The 21158-nt window shown below is 42.0% G+C and overlaps 1 protein-coding gene across 2 annotated transcripts in view; it reads right to left on the bottom strand.

Moving 5' to 3' along the window:
* The window catches only part of Kif16b (kinesin family member 16B), a 248663-nt gene that overhangs the window by 195902 nt on the left and 31603 nt on the right, over window positions 1–21158 (bottom strand). For both annotated transcript variants that reach the window (XM_038329839.1, XM_038329838.1), the window contains exons 2-6: window positions 14052–14121; window positions 10643–10756; window positions 4188–4304; window positions 1566–1663; window positions 848–957 (exon numbers count right to left, since the gene is read on the bottom strand). In XM_038329839.1, coding sequence (XP_038185767.1) covers window positions 848–957; window positions 1566–1663; window positions 4188–4304; window positions 10643–10756; window positions 14052–14121 — 509 coding nt within the window. The remainder of the gene's footprint in view (window positions 1–847; window positions 958–1565; window positions 1664–4187; window positions 4305–10642; window positions 10757–14051; window positions 14122–21158) is intronic.

Below are 21158 nucleotides of genomic sequence, written 5' to 3'. Positions count from 1 at the left end.
TCCTTTAACCAAGACTGACCTTAAGTACATGGCCCTGGTTTGCATGGCTATTAATTGCATGACACAGGATACACAACTGAAAGTTATATGCACAGAGGCTCATGCTAACCTCCCAGACCTGCACTTAACCCAGGATGAACTGAATTCCTTCATATGGCATACATTACATGCTAAGAAAGTGCACACAGAGAAACTCATCCAAACCATAAAAGTACTTCTAAATGGCAACCTCCACAGCACATCCATGTGCTTTGCTAGCTGTTTCTTAGCCTGCAGAGCCCTTGTACTACACTCAGTGAAATGTGTTTCTTATTTTATCTAAAGGGTGGATTCATTCACTGTCTGCCAGACCCTGCCTAACACTGTAGAGGTAGGTGCTCAGTCCACCATCGTTATCCTATCATAACACAGATGCCAAGAACCAAGACAGACCATCTATGGGAACTCTTCTGACAAACAAAAGGCCTGAGACTACCTTCTTCCGCCCACCACCATAAGGTGAGGGAAAGTACCTATTGTAGTAAAAGGCATCACCACTGAGACACACAGATCTCCAGGTTGCGGTGGTGGGTGTGGACGGGAAAACTAATTTCCAGACAGTTTTTTCGGCCAAAGGAAATGATGCATAGACCTCACAAAATAACCTAGTGAATACCTAGTGAAGTACAGATTCACAGAACGAATGGTGGAAAGGGGCAGCTCCAGTCACCTTTACGCTAATAAAATTCCAAAAGTAAACAACTGTTTGTTTAAATTCTTACCATCACCACAGTTTTGTACTTTTCATTTTTACAGCCTCCCAAGGGAGAGCAGGGGAGTGTATGAAGACAAGAAACTTCCTTCTTACCCTCAACGTAAGGCCCTTCTTTGGGATGCTCACGGACTCTTAAATTGAAGGTTTTAGATGACTTCCGCCTAAGTAGGTCTCTCACGCGTTCGTTGTAAATTTCTAAGTAGCTAAAAATTTTAAATAGAACAAATTTTAGAAAAACAATGTTTTTAAGACACTATTAATAACGAGCACAACCCACATGGCGACAGCAGCCCCATAGGCCTCTGCTGTGTGCTTTACAAGAAGCATGTCACTGAGTCCTTGTAATGGCCCAAAGGTGGGTACTTCATCACCCCACTTTACAGATATGACAAGAGAGGTCCAGGAGACTTTCAATAACTTGTCCAGAGTCCCAGTGGACACTGGAGAGACTCAGCGACAGAAAGGGAGAGGTACTCTGTGACCCTGACTGACGTGAGGGTGACACAGTGAGGAACACAGATATGGCTTAGCCAGGAGTGAGACGACTGCATGCACTCACGAAAGTCAAGGGCTCGCTCCACTTGAGATAAACATAGAATAAATGCCAAAGCTTCCATCAAGCAATGCTACTTCACACCCAAATCGTGCCCAAGTGGTCTTAGTTCTTCTCCTAACTAACATTAAGTTCAGGTGAGGAGGGGGCAGGCTATTCCTCAGCAGTCTGCAGCCTCACCCTTCCCTCTCCAAGACCTCTGCACAAGACAAGCAGCCTGGGGCCCTCCAACCTTTATACCTCAGGTAGAGGCCCTACCTGACTTCTGTCCTGAAAGAGGCTTCATCCCATCTGGTGGTTTCACTGATCCGACTGAAGAGCGCTTCACAGATCCGAGGTATTAAACCAGAATCGCCCTGAAATGGAGACGAAGGTGTCACAACCATCATGCAAACTAGACATGGACTCTAGCAGCCTGGGTGATAACCCCAAACCTTCCACAAGAGCCCCTATAGGACTGCTTCTTACTTTGAAATGAAAGGATAATGTCTTCTAATTTCTAACTGCTATGAACGGGAGAATACATGTTTGTTTGATGTTAAACCAACTAACACTGGTTTGAAGGATAAGGAGACTTGTTCTCTACCAAAGAATATAGTTTATAATATAGAATAAATCTTAAAAATATCTGGTTAAGTAAAAGGAAGCAGGGATAATACATACCAAAAAAAAGCTTTAAAGAATCCTCCGGATAGGCATCTTAAAATGTAGGTGGCAGAAGAATGTTAAACTATGGAAGACAGGCTTCCTTTGGTAGAACCAATCCCTGCATGATTTCTCTTAGGAAGAGCAAATCTACCATATCACCAAGCGATGTGGGTATATAATCATAGTTCAGTATGTACAAGCAGGCTGCAAGCAACACTCTGTGGGCTGCCTAGTTCTATGTAATTTAACACCAACTAGAGTAATCTGAGAGGAAGGAGCATCAATTGAGAAAATGCCTCCATAAGATCAGGCTCTAAGCAGACAAGGGTTATTTTCTTAATTAGTGATGGGGGGAGAGCCCAGTCCATTGTGGGTGGGGCCAACCCTGGGCTGGTGGTGCTAGGTCCTATAAGAAATCAAGCTGAACAATCCATGGGAAGCAAACCAGTAAGCAGCATTCCTCCATGGACTCCCCATCAGCTCTTGCCTCCAGTTTCCTGCCCTGCTTGAGTTCCTGTCCTGGCTTCTGGCAATGTGGAAGTGTAATCCAAATAAACCCTGCCCCCCAACATGCTTTTGGCCTTGCTGTTTCATCATAGTAACAGTACCCAAACCAAGACACTGTGTATCAGGCAAAATGCTCTCACTAGGAAACTCAGACCTCAAAGCACCCGTGCATTCTTGGGCAGTCCTTTCCTACCTCCACTCAACTCCCCCTCAAAGAATTTAAGAACTACCATGGGCACTGCTTAAGGTATTTTTCCCTTTGTACCTACCATTCCATTGGTACAAGCTGCTACCAGGGAAAACTGATACTCCCACCACAAGTTCTCATTCTTACTTTATATACATAAGTAGGATACGGAGGCTGTACTTATCTACAAGGGCAGAGAAAAGCACCTGCCACTTAGGAGTGCTCTGTAAAGTCTTATATAAAGTAGCTAGTGGAAAACTGACAGGCAAATTTCATTTTTAGAGTTTTTTTCCCTAAAGTTCAGCAGGAAATCAAGAAGAGAAAAATGGTGATTAAAGTGAAATGGGAAATTTGAGGTGTTCTCTCTCTCTCTCTCTCTCTCTCTCTCTCTCTCTCTCTCTCTCTCTCTCTCTCTCTCTCTCTCTCTCTCTCTCTCTCTCTCTCCCCTTGTTCTTCCTGCCTTCCAGCAAAGCATACAGCTCAATGCCATATTTCCCATGTAAACATGAAGTCTGTATTTGAGAAGCCAGGTTCCAGTCACTGAAATAATGTCCTATAGATCTGTTCCCCTCCAATACCATGCTTTCATGACCACCAAATCTTGAGCACTGAAGATACCACTGTGCCTGCTGGAAAGGGGCCCTAAAGCCACTCACAGTGTCTACATTTAGAACAGTCCACAGGTTTGGCCACTTTGAGCATTTTGCTCAAAATGGCAGAGTTTTTGCTGCTGCAGGAAAAAATAAATAAATATGCATCACTGTATAAGTCTTAAGTACATTTTGTGGGTTGTTTTTGCTTTTTTTGTTTGTTTGTTTGTTTGGTGTGTTGTTAGAGACCCAGTCATGGCCTTGAGCTGTGTAGAAGTTCTACCCCTGAGCTATGAAGCTGCATTCCCAGTTCCTAAACTCATCGGGCTGGTCTGAAGTCTGCAATCATCCTACATTAGCCTCCCAAAAAACTGGGATTACAAGTACATGCCATGATGTCCAAATTCACTGTATCTACATGTAACTTCTCCACGTTCTGGGGCAAATACAACACAGTGGCCATTAGTTTACATGTGCTTATAACATGTAAGCCATGAGGGCTTTGCAATGCCAACTTCTCATGCATTTGCTGGACTTATGTAACACCTTTCCATCAAAAAGTTAGATTTTCCTTTTTACACTATTCTTAGGGAAAAGTTCTGAATAATTTTAAAAAGAACAGACTTTGGTAATTTTATTCAAACTGTTATGCTGGCAGAAAAGAAGAATAAATTACTTTCTTGATAAGATTATAAGGCCTTTAAAAGGAGAAACGAACTGGGATTTGCACCCATTATTCGTGCTTATAACGTAAAACTATTTCTAATTTCAAATCTCTCCAAGGAAATTTAGTTCAACTTAATACTGAGTTTTATCTTATTACTAAAGGAAGATCAGAACAGGAAGAGTTGATGCAAACCTAGTAGATAAGAGATAATTTTATCGCTCCAAAGAAAGATAACAAGAAATTTCCTTCCCATACAGCACATAAACAACTAAACAACATACGGAATTTCCCATCATAGTGTAGGACTTTCCGGATCCAGTTTGCCCATATGCAAAGACACAAGCATTATAACCTTCAAAGGCAGATTTCACGACATCTGTGCCCAGAGTTTTGAAAACCTAAAAGAAAAAATATATATGCATATATATTAACACAAAGAATGCAAGTACTGTGGATTTTAATAAAAGTCCCTGCAGTGTTGACAATATTCTTGAATGTTACTTTCATCTTTAGAGATTACAGCATAAAAATAAATCACTGCCAAGCTGTAACAACAGAATATGTATGCACCCCAGTTTTTAATCAAAAGTAAACTCTCCAAGCAAGCAAAAAGCACACCATCCTTTTTCCTACTTAAGTTAGCAAATTATTTCTGAAATAGAAATGTAAACAAGGCCAAGTGGCAATTGTGTCTAGAAGCAAAGATTTTAACACGAGATGTTAAAATTCAGAACTGCACATTGTGTAAAGCTATTCATCTTATCCGAGCCTCCAGAAATTAATATTCAAAACCTAAAAGTCACAGTAGCCAGAAATTATTGTCTGAATCCTGCCAAATCAAAGTCTTCATATCTCAGGGCCAATGTTTGTTCCTCAAGATGAATCTGGAGGAGACCTGGGGTGGCAGAGTGCTGGGGACAGGGTGGTGAACGCGGGCTCTCTCATTACTAGGTCCTGGTGTGCTTTCTGTTTAGATACTTGTTCAAATACTTGTAGACATGGAGGGGAGGCAAGTGGGGCACATCCACAACCTGGGTTTCTGTCCCAGACCCCACTTAACTGCTGTTTGGGGGTAGAGGATGAAGCATAAATGCCCCAGGAGCACAGCTAACGTAAACGAGACAGATTAACATGTGAGTGCCCCAATTTGGTAATGTCTCAATGTCCTCTAAGTCCAGCACATCAAGGCCCCCTCAAACATCTCTGCTACGAAAAGGAAGGGCATTTTTGCAGCTTGAGATGCCAGAGCTGGGACAAAGTGAGCAAGTGGGATGACCACAGTACAAGATGGGGACTCCCACAGCGATGAGCTCTCTGAAACCAGGAGACCCAGAAAGCTATTTCCCCAAAACTACGCAGGGCAGCAAATCCTAGGCTATGGTGGCCATGAAATTACCTGGAGAGCTCTCAAGAGTCCCAGTGGCCAGGCCAGCAACTCCGTCCAGTGAAATATGACTCTCTGTGTGAACACAGGAATCAGTACACTGCAAAACTTCTCAAGTGAATATTGTATCCCTGATCACAGCAAAGTCTGCGGACAGTTCAGCTGCCACACACAGTGTAATAACAATACAGCTAAATGGACTCGGGCTTTCTCCCTCCATCCTGTTTGCAATTCCTTCAGATACATCAGTAAAACTTTGCTAACTATAATTTCAACTGAAGTTCTTCTACAAATGACTACAGCCACCTATTCTCGGTTCATTTTTACCCATTTCAGCTTTAGACACTGTTATTTTCTGATTGTATTGTCAGAGTCTAAGGACTTATTCAATACACAGCCGTGACAGCAGCTCACATTTCTTGGGCATGGGCACTGTCACAGGTTCATGTAGTAATTCAACGGGGACAATGCTCACAACCCCTCAGATGAGGAAGCTGGCGGGGAAGGTCAGATCAAACCCTGGCCAGTGAGTGGCAGACCTGAGGCTGCACCTCCTTACAGAGCCATGGCCACATCCTCTAAATTCACCAGACCCTGGTGCTGGCTGGAAGGATGTATCCCCAAACTTCTGTGAAGCTATAATCTCAGGGAGACTTAGGGATCCAGATCACGGGCTTGGGTCTCCTTTCACTAATACATATGAACTACAGGTAAAAATTCTATTTCTCTAATTCTGTCAGATTGGAGCAAAAACAGAAAGTCTTCCACTGGCAATCCAGAAAATAAGAAAGGGGCATTTCTCATAACTTAGACAAATAAATCACAGAAAACAGTTAAACCAAACTCAAATGTCTCCACAACCTGGCCCTGTCCTTCACTGGCCCTGGGAAAGCTGGCCCAGAGCTCCATGGGAGAACTGATCTCTACCCTTGGGAGAGATGGCCCCACCCCTCACCACAGACCAGGGATAACCTCACCTGCTGACTTGGCAGTAGGGGAGCTGGCTCCGCCCCCAGTGGGATGCCCCCAGTGGCCAGGACTGATCAGCTACCACCCAGGACCACACCAGGTCTTGGGTTGGCCCACCCTAACAACTACCCCAACTAAGACCTGCTGGAGCTTGTGAAGGGACTGGTCCTGTGGAATGATAAACACAAGAGTGGCAGCAGGTTATCCCAAGGGAGTTTGGGTGAAGATCAATGATGGTGTACCAGAAACCAGAGGCCTTGAACCAAACCAAGGACAGTCCTATGTTATTACTCTGTTTATAAGTGGGTGGCTTTCTGACAGACTCATGAGCCCCAGTAGGTGCAATGGTAGGACAGATGGAGAACAGGTAGGTCTGCAGGTGACACCAGGTCTAACACAGCCTCAGCACCAACCAACCCACCCATCATGGACAGACAGGAATACAGAAACAGGCACTGTCATCTTCTCCAGAGGCTCCCCTGGCACACTCCCACCACCCACTGATTTGGCATCTGCTACCATATCAAATGGGAGGTCATATTCAAGAGATGGATGAGTCCATTAGCACCAAACCCTCACTAGCCCAGTTACCTCAATCTGCCTTGCTATGTGTGGAAATGTTTTAAGCTCCTTTCAAAGGTGACCCAAGCTCTCCCAGGGCCTTGCCAGTGAGGAATCAGCCACAAGAGGGCACTGCTGAAACAAAGGCACGACTAGCAAGCCTGGCAACTGGGAGATTATTGCTTTCAAGTTTCTCCAGGGTGAATTAAAAAGTAAGGGGTATGAGAAAGATCAAAGCCTCCCGTTGGAGTTTTGAAGAACCATTAAGAAAATTAAGACCGTATTTAATGGTCTTTAATTTACAAGACTGTGGGTTTAAATTGCTCATTGATTTTTTTTCCTAATTCTAAAATGATGGCTTGTTTTTAGACTCAAAGGAAACTTTATATTTGTGGACATGATATATTTTCTCAATATACTTTTAAATTTAACTGACTAAAGCATAAGAGGAAAGACAGGAACGGCGAGCACTGTGCTGGCTTCATGACCACTCTGCTTACCTCACCCCCACCAGCAGCCTCGAGAGCTGTGGAGACAAGGCTGAGATCTTCACATGAGGGCTGACATGAAGAGTGAGAGGGGATGTCTTTCTGGCTTACAGATAACTGCTCTTCCTGCATCTCTGATGGCTTATTAGCATGGCTTAGTAGTGTGTACTTTAGAAATTCCACAGAACAATCCAGGTTGCTCTCTGGAAGAGTTCCTGTAGCACCAAGAAGAAATGAAGCGTGGCATTTTCCTTGTGGGCAGAAAGTTTTGCACAATCTAGCTCTCTCTTTAAACTCTGAAGATTGGATGTTAGCCTCCAGGGGCAAGAGCTACATTTGTTTTTACATCCCTCACCCTGATCACTGTACGGCCCAGGAAGTTATCACCTGCTCCCACAAATTAACCATTTGCAAAGTAGGTCATTTGGTCAGCAAACATTTCCCAGCCAGGTCCTGTGGTCACACAAAGCTCTCCATCCCTCTGTGTAGCCCACTGTTCCCAAAGACTTCAAATTCAAGTAAAACAAGGATATCCAAAGGTTCATTAAGTAGGTTAAAAATGAAGATTCTTCAAGGCTTTTCATTCATCCTATGTTTGAAGACATTCTGGAGATCACTACAATAAATTGGTTTTCCCCTTAAAATTCTAGTTCCTGTCACTTACTTCTCATATGTGCAACAGAGCATCAATCTGGGTCCCACAACCACAGTCTTCTATGCCAGACTCCCCACTGTCAGTGTAGACAGACCAGCCACCTTGATCCCAAAGTCATCCTCACTCTCTCACTCATCATCCTTCATTTATTGGTGTGATAGGAGGCTGTCCTCTCTTCCCACCTCTAATGGTAACCCCACCTCCCCTCACATCAGCACCACACTCAGCTCTCACCCTAGTGAATGGCAGTCTGCTTATGAACCTGAATAAGTTCCTAAAGTTCACTGAACGTCCTGACAAAGAAAACTGAAGTCAAAATTCACCTTATTTGGTTCTTTGGAGGCTTTAACACAATAAAATATTAAGCATGTCTGACTCAAGACAAACCCAAATATCAGTTTGTCTTAACTCCTTTTTCTACACTTTAATTCTCCCTTCCCCATTACTGATGTGTGAATCCACTGCTTCTAGATACAATCACTGCAGTACTCCAACCTCAACAACTGCATTACCTCTAAAGGTCAGGCTCTCCTCCACAAACCATTTCTAAACCAGATACATTCTTGAATGTAAAAGTACATTCAAAACACTGCAGATCTTGCCCAAAAGATATAGAGATAGATAGATAGATAGATAGATAGATAGATAGATAGATAGATAGATAGATAGACAGACAGACAGATATAGACAGACAGAATCATCTATCCATATATATACATATAGATAAATATCCATATATAGAGAATCATCTATTTTCATATATACATACATGTATATGTATGTATATATGGATAGATACATATCCATATATGTGTATGTATGTATAGATGGTTATATTATATATATGTGTGTGTGTGTATGTATAGGTAGGTAGATAGATAGATAGATAGATAGATAGATAGATAGATAGATAGATAGATAGATGATTCTGAGTTGGGTGTGGTGGCTCACATCTAATCCCAACATGCAGGCAGGGGTTAGTGGTAGTGGTGATTTTGAGATTTTACATTCTTACATGTTCCCAGGCAATACCACTAACTCTGATGCAAAACCCCACTAGTGCTTTCATGCTCTAGTTTTTAGGACTACAACCAAGGTCAAGAACATTCATGTTAACATAAAAAGAGCTGAAATAAGTACCTATGATATGTAAGGGAGCACTGAGAAGACAGTACTTCAATTAGCATTGAAGCCCATGTTCTTCCACCTGTGTTAGTGTGCCCTCAGCTCTGTTCCAATGTCCTGCTTTTGCCCACCCAGGAGTATATGTTTGTCTTTCTACTCTAATGAAATGTCACAATCAGTGTCTTGAAGTTCATCTGAGAGTACCTTGTTCTCACCTGTGTGGACCACATCTCTATTTGTTTCTTGAGCAAATACTAGCATCATTCTCGGTTGTACATTCTGGAAAAGCACCCCTTCTAGAATTCTTTCTATAGCTTGTAACAATTCACAAAAGCAGACAAAATGTGGCTTTGGTTTGATATTTATTTCCTATGCTCTGACCCCTGGAGGACTCAAGGCTAAAGGGTTTATTTGCAAGACTTAAATATACAAATGTCACATTCCCAACATCAAATGTTGCATCTGAATCTTTCACAATGAGATCAATGTTACAGTTCTGAAACCATTCCAGTTATGATCATCACACTCAAAATGGTAAAACAAAAAAAAAATTTAGAAGATTGAATTATCGGAATTATATAAACATTTCCATTGATAATTAAAAAGCTGAGTTACAACATCCTTAGCCATCAGAGAAATGCAAATCAAAACAACTCTGAGATTCCATCTTACATCTATAAGAATGGGCAAGATCAAAAACATGGGTGACAACTTATGCTGGAGACAATGTGGGGTAAAGGGAACACTTTTCTATTTCTGGTGGGAGTACAAGCTGGTATAGCCTCTTTGGATATCAGTATGGCAATTTCTCAAAAAATTAGGAAACAACCTTCCTCAAAACTCAGCAATACCACTTTTGGGTATATACTCAAAGGATGCTCAATTGTATCACAAGGACATGTGCTCAACTATGTTCATAGCAGCATTGTTTGTTATAGCCAGAACCTGGAAACAACCTAAATGCCCCTCGACCAAAGAATGGATAAGGAAAATGTGGTACAATTACACAATAGAGAACTAAAGAGCAGAAAAGAAAAATAACGACATCTTGAAATTTGCGGGCAAATGGATGGATCTAGAAAACATCATATTGAGTGAGGTAACCCAGACCCAGAAAGACAAATATTATATGTACTCACTCATAACTGGCTTTTAGACGTAAAGCAAAGAAAACCAGCCTAAATTCACAATCCCAGAGAACAACAATGAGGACCCTAAGAGAGACATACATGAATCTAATCTACATGGGAAGTAGAAAAAGACATGATCTCCTGAATAAATTGGGAGCATGGGGACCTTGGGAGAGGGTTGAAGTGGAGGGGAAAGGAAGGGAGAAGAGGAAAGAAAAATGTATAGCTCAATAAATGCAATAATAATAAAAAATGACATACACACACAAAAAAAAAGAAAAAAAGCTACGTTACCAAATGCTAATTTTATATAAATTAAATTAGGCAAAAAATAGTATATTTCTTTTAAGTGCTTTAGGGCAAGACTGTTTTTCCTGATTTAAAAAAAAAAAGAAAAGAAAATTTTGAGATTGTCATACTGTACCATTTCTTGTGAAACATAATCTGGACTCTTAATGTCAGCAGAATAAAAAGAGAAGTCATAAGTGAAGGTCTTGGTCCGTTCTCTGCCTGAGTCACCAGTTCCGCCTTCTGGTATCTAGAAAGACAATTTTGACAATAATAGTAAGAAAATGAGGTGGTAATAACAATAATATAAGTGTAATGTCATTTAACAAGCAATCCAAACTACGAGACAAAATCTGTGACTAAAAAAAGCATAAAATGATTAATGTTTGCAGCACATATACACTAATCAACACTTAATTCCCATTAGTCTCCCTAAAGAATTAATAAAATAAATAAATACAACATAAGAAGTCCAGGATCTTTATTATAACCATCAGCTACAGTCTTTACTAATATAATTATCTTACATGAACACAATGCCCAATCAGACTCTGTCTGCTTATTTTGCATGACTCTTTGACTGTTTCCTCTACGATGATTCCCTCAAAGCTGGACATTATACAACTTCAAAGGTGCTGGACACTGATTCTAGCAAAAGCAGTGCCCTCTGGAGCTGTGTCATTTGGTAGCCTCTTGAAAACTTCAAGTCAGATGTCTCCTCTTCCATGAAGCTTCCCTAATAATCCATCTAGAAATAATTTCCCCCTCTTTTCTGAATGAGAGCTCTCCTAAGATATATTGAGGCTATTACAGATGTTCCATCCTCTGAGTTTAAATTAAGCCCACAAACCATTCATATGTTCCCAGAACCTTATACCTTGGACATAATGCTAAATAGCTTCAATGAACAGTATACTTTTTAATAATTGACTGTTTTTTAAAACAAATTATTTTAAAAAATCAATGAAAACAACAGTATATTAAAAATGAGCATTTCCCATAGGTACAATAGTGGCACAAATGTTATGGAGGTAACCAACCACTGATAGGATTTAAGGCCACTCCACAGAAGGAAATGCATGGCTGGTATAATAAAGCTGGACATGAACCCCAAGTTAGTGTGCTCACAGACCCTAGGGGTAAAACCTACTACTATCACTTTTGCTAAGTGTACACACTATCAAACTATCTTCTAAATTTATATTTTTATATCCACAAATTAGTTTGGTTATCGGATATCTTCAGAGAACCTTCTTTGTTCAGTGAATGGTGATTAACACAGGAACTCACAACCGGTCAACAACACACAGAGAAAAGGTATCTATGGGGTACTCATACTCCAAATGGGATATCTATACCACATGCCCTCCTCAGAAGATTCAATGACCATTACAGAAAAAGCACAGAAAGATTTTAAGAGCCGGAGGTTGGGTGAAACAATGTCTTCTAAACAGGACAGGACCAGACCACTGTATTCACACAGCTATAGCTAGCTGTTAAGACCTGCACAAGATCAAGCCCATCAACATCCCACCCAGGAGGATGAAGGGTTCTTTAGGAGCTATCAACAGTTGATGGATGGATGTCTATTTCCTTTAATGGTATAGCCCCTGGTAGGTAGATCATGTTCCAGTGGTCCCACAACCATGAGCATAGAGGCAGTACAAACTGGACACAGTGGATTATATTTTAAAGATAGACAAATGATGGATGGAAGATGATAGATAGATAGATAGATAGATAGATAGATAGATAGACAGATAGATTTGACATCTACTCTAGTTACTCAATTATCATATAAAGAAATATGTATAAAACACAAAAAGCAACAGAATAATCAAGGAAAATAGATTCCATGATATACGTGCAAAAAGGATTCAGCCAAAACACTATGAGCACACAGATGCATGAAGCAAAGAAAAGGTCGCTACAGGAAGGAGGTAGACAGAACTGAACCAGCCTGAGAAGATGACGGAAGTCAAAGAAAAAAGGCTCCGGCTAGGCCAGAGAGAGTCATGTTGTGCTGAAGACTCTGATAAGTATGGAAGGAAAGCATTCTAGTACAGAACTCCTCAAGCAAAGGGACACCCACACCCCAACACATGCTCCCTGGGAAAGTAGTACTATTCCCATTCCTGTTTCTGGGGATCGAGTTGTACTACTTAGAAAGCAATCTTAAGAGTAGCCACTGCTTGGGACCATGAGTTATAGAAACAATTCATAGTGCACTTGGCCATGGAGCAGTAGACCTCAGAAACTATTACCTCCACACTGAAGGGCACTAAGCCCTAAAAGCACATGATGTCTTCTGTGTTACTTGTATAACCTTGCTCCCTCCTTGAGTGAAAAGTATTCAAGATCCTTATCCAGTGTGCTAATAAAATAAATAGTATATTTTAAAGGAAAAATGAAGAATTTACCATTTTGAAAGATTGTGAAGTTTTTTCATCTATTTTTTCCAGAAAGTATGCAGTTTTATCGCTTCCTTTTTAAGCTTTCATTGCTTTCAGCTAATAATAAACAACAGTTGTCAGATCATCAAAGATCGAGATACATGATGGATTCTCATTTAAAAAATCAAAACAAAGAAAAGGGGATATAGTTCAGTTGTTAAGAGTGTCTGCCTAGCATGCATGAGGACCTGGGTTTGATCACTAGCATTGCATAAACCAGGTATGACATGGTACACATATACAATCCTAGCACTGAGGAGATGGGGCAGGAGAATCAAAAGTTCAAGGTCATATTCATCCATTGTTGACTGTGGTTTCCTATCTTGCCTGGTTCCCGCAGTCATTAAGTCCCAAAGAAACACACAGAGGACGATATTAATTATAAACTGGTTGACCTAGTAGCTCAGGCTTCTCATTAATTGTTATAACTTATATTAGCCCATAATTTTTGTCTATGTTAATCACGTGGCTTGGTACTTTTTTCAGTGAGGCAGTCACATCTTGCTTGCTCTGTACTGGCTTCCTCTCTGTCTGGGTGACAACTGCAGACTGAAACTTCCCTCTTCCCAGAATTCTTGTTGCGCTGCCTCTACTTCCTGCCTGATCACCCCACCTATACTTCCTGCCTGGCTACTGGCCAATCAGCATTTATTTAAAATACAAGTGACAGGGTACAGACCATTGTCCCACAGCAATCCATGTTTGAGGACAGCCTGGGTTACCTGAAATCCTGTTATCAAAATAAACAAATCCTGTCTCAAGATGTGTCCAGCACATCACAGAATACAGACAACTATCAGACTGGAATGTAGGATAGAAATGCCAGGTCCTTGTCTAGCATAGGAGCTCACAGAGCAGGGAAACAGCCTGAGTTTGACGTTCAGGTCAGATAAAACCAGGGCAGAAAAGGCACCAGGACCAGACCACTGCTTCAGCTTCAGAACTGAGCCTCAGCAGACGCTGCTAACTGCACCGAGTTAGGGTAGTCAACTCGGGGTACAGAAGGGTCAGGTGCTTCAGTCATCTGTACCGCCCTTCCAGGAGGCAAGTGTGGAGCTCTCAGAACTACAGCAGGGCAGGGTCATCACTTGCCTTTAAGTTTGTGATTGTCGTTTTGCTTTTCTCCATTTGAATGATAAACTTGGCTTCCAGGTCCTTTTCTCTGAAACATAAATAAAGTAGTATGGGTTAAGAGACAAAAGATTATTTTGAAATAAACCCGTTTCATCTGCTTTTCACACAAGGATCTTTGATTTTAAATAACATCTGAAAAGTAATCCCAGATAGCACTGGTCCCAAATCCTTGCTAAGGCTATAAACATTAAGACACATGACATAGATGCCACCATCAGAAACTATGACTAACAAAAATGTGCTGTCAAAATCTGGAAGAGTTTCTAACTGTAAGACAAGCCAGCAACAAAAATGCCAGGCATCGTGAAGGGCTGAGCGTGCAGAAGGCAGCCCTACCAGCCTGGATGAAAACCAAGTCAAAAGCTGGGATGGCCACACCGTGGGCTGCTCCCAGGAGCAGCCAGGGCTCTGCCCCTCCTCTGACCATCTTGTTAGATCCATTGGGAATTGCACTTCTTACAAAGCAATAATCAGGAAGTCAGGGAAATTCTGAATAGCATAGTTCTCTAGAACAGCTCTACATATTAGGTAGCAAGGGTCTGTAATCCCAGCAGGAAGACCATGAATTCAAGGACAGCCTGGCTATATAGAGAGAACACATCTCAACAAGAAAAAAATATTGTTTACCTATATTGAAGAATGACATGCCAATAAAAAGGAGTGAAAAGCATCTCTGGACAACACTGTGGCATGGTTGCCAGGACACGTGATTTAAGTAGAATGCAGGGCAGAGTAAAGCACACAGGCAGTCTTCACCTTTTATGATCTGATTTTAGCATTTTATACTCTGGAGAGAAAGTAATAGACATTCAGCACTAATTCTAACTTCAGTTCTGAAGTTTCATCATTTCCTAGGCTAGTGATATATAATCCAGTACTCTCCAGTGATGCCAGGCGGCAGCAGCAGCAGTAAGATATGGATGCCAGCTGACCATGAAATCACGAGAGGAATCACAGATACCCTATGGTATACACAACACATTGTACTGTATTAACAAACTAGAAGGCTCTGTAGGTTAAATATACCCAGATAATTTTGATTTATTATATTCTTAACTTATAATAGGCTTAGGGACAAAATCCCATCCCAAGTCCAAAGAGAATGTATGTACAATGATATTACTTGTATGTAGAAAGCAAAAGGACAACTTTAGTTTTTTTCAAAAGGCTACATATGGATAAAGAAGAAAATTGGAGAGAAGGGCAATAGCAAGAGCAAGATTTCTCTGAATATTAAAGAATGCAAAATAAACTTGTTTAAACAATCTAAAATTTAAAAGAAGTGGAGAATAATGAATCAAACTTTGTACCACAGTGGACGAACATTTCCATAGGGCATGGAGGATTCTGACTACACAATGTGACAGAATCAGTTATCTCTGCTGGTCATTCTAAGATTTGTATTTGTATAGTGTGAGGTAATTCATGAATACTTATGCTTGTATCACTGGGAGCTACTGCCAGTAGACCTAGTAGATTAAAAATGGACACAAACACAAGCTGGATGAGATATGAATTCTGAATGGGAAATAACAGCATGAACTATAACCTAAGTTTAAAGAAATAAAGGGATGGGGAGAGGGAGAGAGGGATAGGAAGAAAAAGAGGGAGAGGAGGATAAGGAGAAGAAGAAAAAGAATGAGAGAAAGAGGAAGTGAGAGGAAAAAATATAGGATGCACATTCCTAATTGAAAATCTAAAATCCAAAATAGAAAGTTTCATGAACCCTGACATGATGCCACAAGAGACAGTTTCACACTTGACCTCATGTGACAGGCACACATGAAAATATTATACAAAACTACCTTTAAGTGACTCTCATGATTAGTCTCAGGTCCAACTTGCAAGCTATTTCACTCTGTAGATGCTAACATTTCAATATCTCAAACAATCTAAAGTCTGAAACCCATCTAATTCCCCAACATTTCAGATAAGGGATACATAACTCCCTAGTCCTGCCTACTGAAAAGATCTAGAATCATCTGGTCAAAGAATAGGCTCTAAACACTATTTGCCAGAAAAAGAACTCAGGGCTTCTTAAAGAAATTAATCAATCTAAATACCTAAACCTTCCCAAGAAAGCAGGGCTACTACAGATCATTAGGCCTGAGGGAAGGCAAGTCCCCAAACAACTGGGGATGGTCCCAGTGCTCACACCCTCTGAGCTCCCCTCCCCTTGCTGTAGGTTGACCTTGGAGAGTCACTTCCAATGACTAGAACACAGACAGCCCAAGTAACCTGGGGCTGATTGCAAAAGACTGTAACTTCTATCTTCCTGGCTCTCTCCTTAAGCTTGTCCCTTCTCTTAAAGCCCTGGTGATGGGGAAGGCCAGCTGCCACATTGTGAGATACCCTAAAAAAAAAAAAAAAAAAAAAAAGCAAATGAAACACACATCCCATATCTCCTCTCTAACAGCTACTTCAGGGCATCTAAATGGAAGTTTCCCCTTTAGAGGAATCCTAAACCTATTTGTAGAAGAAAAGACAGAATTAAAATAGCATTGTACTTTCATCCCTGGTGAGTTAGTGACTCAACTCTGTGAACACCATGGCTAGTCACCTAGCCCCAGCAAAATGGCCCTGGCTGGTAGACCAGTACACCACCACTGCTCCACAGTCCTGTCTACAGTACACCACCGCTCCACAGTCCTGTCTACAGTACAGTACACCACCGCTGCTCCACAGTCCTGCCTACAGTACAGTACACCACGGCTGCTCCACAGTCTTGTTCTCACCCAAAGGACCTCCTCTGATCTGAGCTGAACCACCAGGAAATGTAACAGCAAGGACCATGGCAAACCATCAGCAGAGAGCATCCGTAATTCCAGCTGATAAAGCGACAGTAGGTACTGCTTTCTTATAACAAGAATGAATTATGAAGAGCAGAAAGAAGGAAATCCATATATTAAAAAGATATATTAATGATGTGCTAGCCACCTAGACCTCCGTTAACATGGGGGAAAAAATTCTAAAACTTGTAACACACTGGGTCTAGGAAACAGCTCCGAGTGCTTGTTGCATGAGTATGAGAGGCCTTGAGTCAGAACCCGGGGATCCGTGTAAAAGGCCAAGCAGAACAGAGCATTCCTGCAACCCCAGGCCTGAGAAGAGAAAACAGGGGCAACCATGGACTCGCTGGCCAGCCAGTGTGGCAGAATCTGGCAGTTCCAGGCTCAAAGAGAGCTGGCTCCAAATATAAAAAGTAACTGAGGAAGATACCTGGTGTCCACTCCTGGCCTCCATACACACATGCACACATGTACACACACACACACACACACACACACATATTACAGCATGTGCAGAGAAACACTGACAATGAGTAGACATTTGATATTAAGAAATTAGAACTAGTGTTTCAGGTGTGGTAAAAATACCATAGTGGCTTATTTCATATATCCTACCCTTGAAAATAACACACACACAAATAATTATAAGAAAAAAGAAAAATTATCTGGGAGTTACATTAATCTGATGGTAGGGAACTAGCTGAGGGTGACCTCCTAGTCATCTCAATTAAACCACGAAAGTACACACCATCAGGCCTGAAATAGATTCCCAGAACCAGGTTTGGCATTTCCAAGCCAGTCTTAAGAAGACTTCCATTGCCTGACACCAGGTCTTAGAACCTACCCTTAGGCTACTTCATGTTCATATGACCATATACAAATGGTTCCTCAAATCATGCTTTCTGGGCATTTGACCATGAAGACCATACAGCCCAGCAAGATCTGCTCACATTATGTGTATCTGCGCTGCAGACTACACTACCTTGGGGCCTGCCAATTCCCCAGGGGCTCTTTCTCACTCAACAATCTTCTATGCCTGAATTTTGAATTTTAAACCACCTACTATCAATACACAGCTTAAGTGAACAAAACAACGTGCTCTCTGAGAATATCAGATATTGTGTATTACACTACTCGTCAATGCTTGCTCTTGAAAGAAAGTGTGTTTTATACCCTGCCTACCAACCCTGCCTTCAGCCCAGCACCTCTGGATTCCAATCTCAGAACATCTGAAGCAGCTAAACTTACAAGGTCCTCTGCATGACCACTTCTAACTCAGTAAGTGTCTCAGTGGTACTTCTCAGTTGTCAGGAAACACCTAGAACCTACTCTACAAGAACACTAATAGTAAATGTAAACACTGAAATATAAAATCAGCATGTTTCTAACTGCATTTCCTAAATCTAACCTCTTAGCAAAGATTTCAGAGCTGCCCAGAATTACCCCAGCTGGGGAGTGGTGGTGGGAGGGTCACAGGGAACTTGTTCCTAAATCTAACCTCTTAGCAAAGATTTCAGAGCTGCCCAGAATTACCCCAGCTGGGGAGTGGTGGTGGGAGGGTCACAGGGAACTTGTTCCCTCACTCAAAGGGCCCTGCCAAACCACCAGCTTCTAGAATTTTCCGTATCTGCACTGTTTCCCGCTGTAACTGTAGGGCTGCAGTCAAGAGCTTGAGCTCATTTTGAAACATAGTTGTAGTCTCTGAGATTAAGGACAGGGCTATCTGTTCCAGAGCGGAAACTGCACAGGGAATCTTCTAACTTTGTTTCTGTAAGTATCAAAAGTGAAGCTGTCAGGAAAAAAGATATCTTTACACCAAAAATATCATACAATATCTACAATAAAGATGTTATCTAAGTACAGCTTTAGCCAGAGAGAAAAATCTCAGGCTAGTGACTCAAAATACCAGTAGGAAGGTCAGTGAGGCTGCTCTCCATGCTGGCTGGAGCCACCAGTGCTAAACCACCCCTCCGCTGCCTGCATTTCATGTGCATGCCAGAGGCCTGTCACACTCACAATTATTTCAAAGATTTAAAGTTGAAAGAGGAGATCTCCAGGGCTTTGCTCCTCCACACCTTGCTGGGCAGCCCTGCTCCATGCCCATCACCTACCTACTGGAGGCTGGCTTTCTCATGGTCCTTTCTTCACTCTCAGAGTCATAATTCCTTGGGGTCCATGTAAAAATCCATCTTACCCCAATTCTTCAACCCAGCAGTTATCAAGTCCTGTCTACTCCACACCTACTGACCTTGGCCTCCTCTCCCTACTCCATTGCTGTTCAAAGTCAGGCCACTCCTACTGCTCTCTGCCTCCCATCTGGTCTCTTCTCATATACACTTCATTCTCTGCTTCCAAAAAGCCTTCTAAAAGGCCACCTTACCATGACACCCCCAGCTTTAAACACCTTTGGGATTTCTCAAAGGTTACAGGACAAAGTTCAACTATTAGTACTACACAAAGTCCTTCATGCTCTGCCCTAACTCATATTGCCATTCTAATACTATGTCCCTTCTGCTTGGCCAACCCTGGCCATGCCTCCAGATGGGCACTCACATACATGTATACATACATACTGCTTTCCGGAGCCTTCTACCTTGTCCTCTCCTAAGCTGCATTCTGCCTGTCTTCTCTAGTAGACAGTGAGCTCCTTAAGGATAAGGCCAACTTCTGAGCTCACATATTCCTCCAGGGCCTGAAGTTCAGATGCCACTAGCAAAAGCTGTTCTATCTGCTGGGCAAACTAGATTACTGTATGAACAGTTCCCATCAAAGCCTATTCAATGATGCCCATCCTCTACCTACTCTGGGCTCCCACCGCCCCTACTCAATGATCCACCCTCTGCCTACTCTGGTGATGTAGGTGTGTCTTCTATCTATCTGATGATTTCATTGGTTAATAAAGAAACTGCCTTGGCCCATTTGATAGGCCAGCCCTTAGTTTGGTGGAGTAGACAGAACAGAATGCTGGAAAGTTAGTCAGACAATCGCCATGCCTCTCCTCTCTGGGTCAGACGCGAGGAGTCAGCCGCCAGGTCAGACATGCTGAATCTTTCCGGGTAAGACACCACTTGTGGTGCTACACAGATTACTAAATATGGGTTAAAGCAAGATGTGAGAATTAGACAATAAGAGGCTGGGCTAATGGGCCAGGCAGTGTTTAAATGAATACAGTTTGTGTGTAGTTATTTCGGGGCATAACCTAGCCAGGCGGCAGAGAGCCAGGCGGGATAAAAAGCAGGCCTGCTCGCCTCGTCACTACACTCTGGGCTCCCATCGCCCCTACTCAATGATCCACCCTCCGCCTACTCTTGTTCCCTCACCCAGCACTGTTCTTGAGTCTTGTCTTTCCGTAGGACTGATACCTTCCCACTTCTCACCCATAGCTTGTCTGAGGTCTAGTCTAACCAGTTCCTCCTACTCAACTTTCAGAAACAACCTTCCTATACCTATTTGACTCATCCCATTCCCACAGGCCTCATCTCTGCTAGCCCAGAGATGCTAGCCTGGAGAAGCAAGGGCCCAGCTGCACAGCCACACCAAGTTACACCAGGCACAGAAGCACAATGTACAGTCCGAACCAAGGGCTTGGTGTTTCGCCTCTTGCCCAGCACTGCCAAAGACCAGGCACAGAGAGTCCTCCAGCCTCTGGTCAATTTCTTCTGACATTTAAGAAACATGGGAAATAAATCTTGACATTTTTCTTATATTGAGGAAAATAAATAATCCTAAAATATCATTTGAACATTGATTTGGTAATAGAGCAAAATGAACTATGTCTCTCCCGAGTCACTCTGGTGAATTGGGTTTCTCAACTGAAAAGTCAATTACAGCCCCTTCATATAAATAAGTAATTTATCTGAAAGGTCTGGAAACTAGATCATATGATGTTACAAATGGGCCAGCTGGAACAAGTATGCCGAGTTATAGATCAGTACTGGAGGGGTGAGGCCAGGAAGGAACGGGTTTTCAAAAGATCCAGTCAAGAAAACAGGTAGAGATGCCAGCTCTCAGGTGAGGGGGAAATGCGAATTACTAAAGAAAAAAAGAGTGATGGCAATCCAAACATATTTTTTAATGTTTTTAAATTATCCAGGAATTCAAATTGATTCCAATCATTCTGCTTAGGGTATTTTGTCACTCCATAATACAGACAGACAGAAGAATGCTGGACCCGTCAAACTGGGCAATTTTTACTAATATTCTGAAGCAAAATGAAACCCTCCTATTTCACCCAGCCAAGTCTCACACTATAAACCAATATTTCTCTGCCTTCATT

The sequence above is a fragment of the Arvicola amphibius genome, chromosome 5, assembly GCF_903992535.2.
Source record: "Arvicola amphibius chromosome 5, mArvAmp1.2, whole genome shotgun sequence".
Taxonomy (NCBI): domain Eukaryota; kingdom Metazoa; phylum Chordata; class Mammalia; order Rodentia; family Cricetidae; genus Arvicola; species Arvicola amphibius.
Note: the sequence above shows the minus strand (reverse complement) of the source record. Positions and strands in the feature narration are given on the sequence as shown.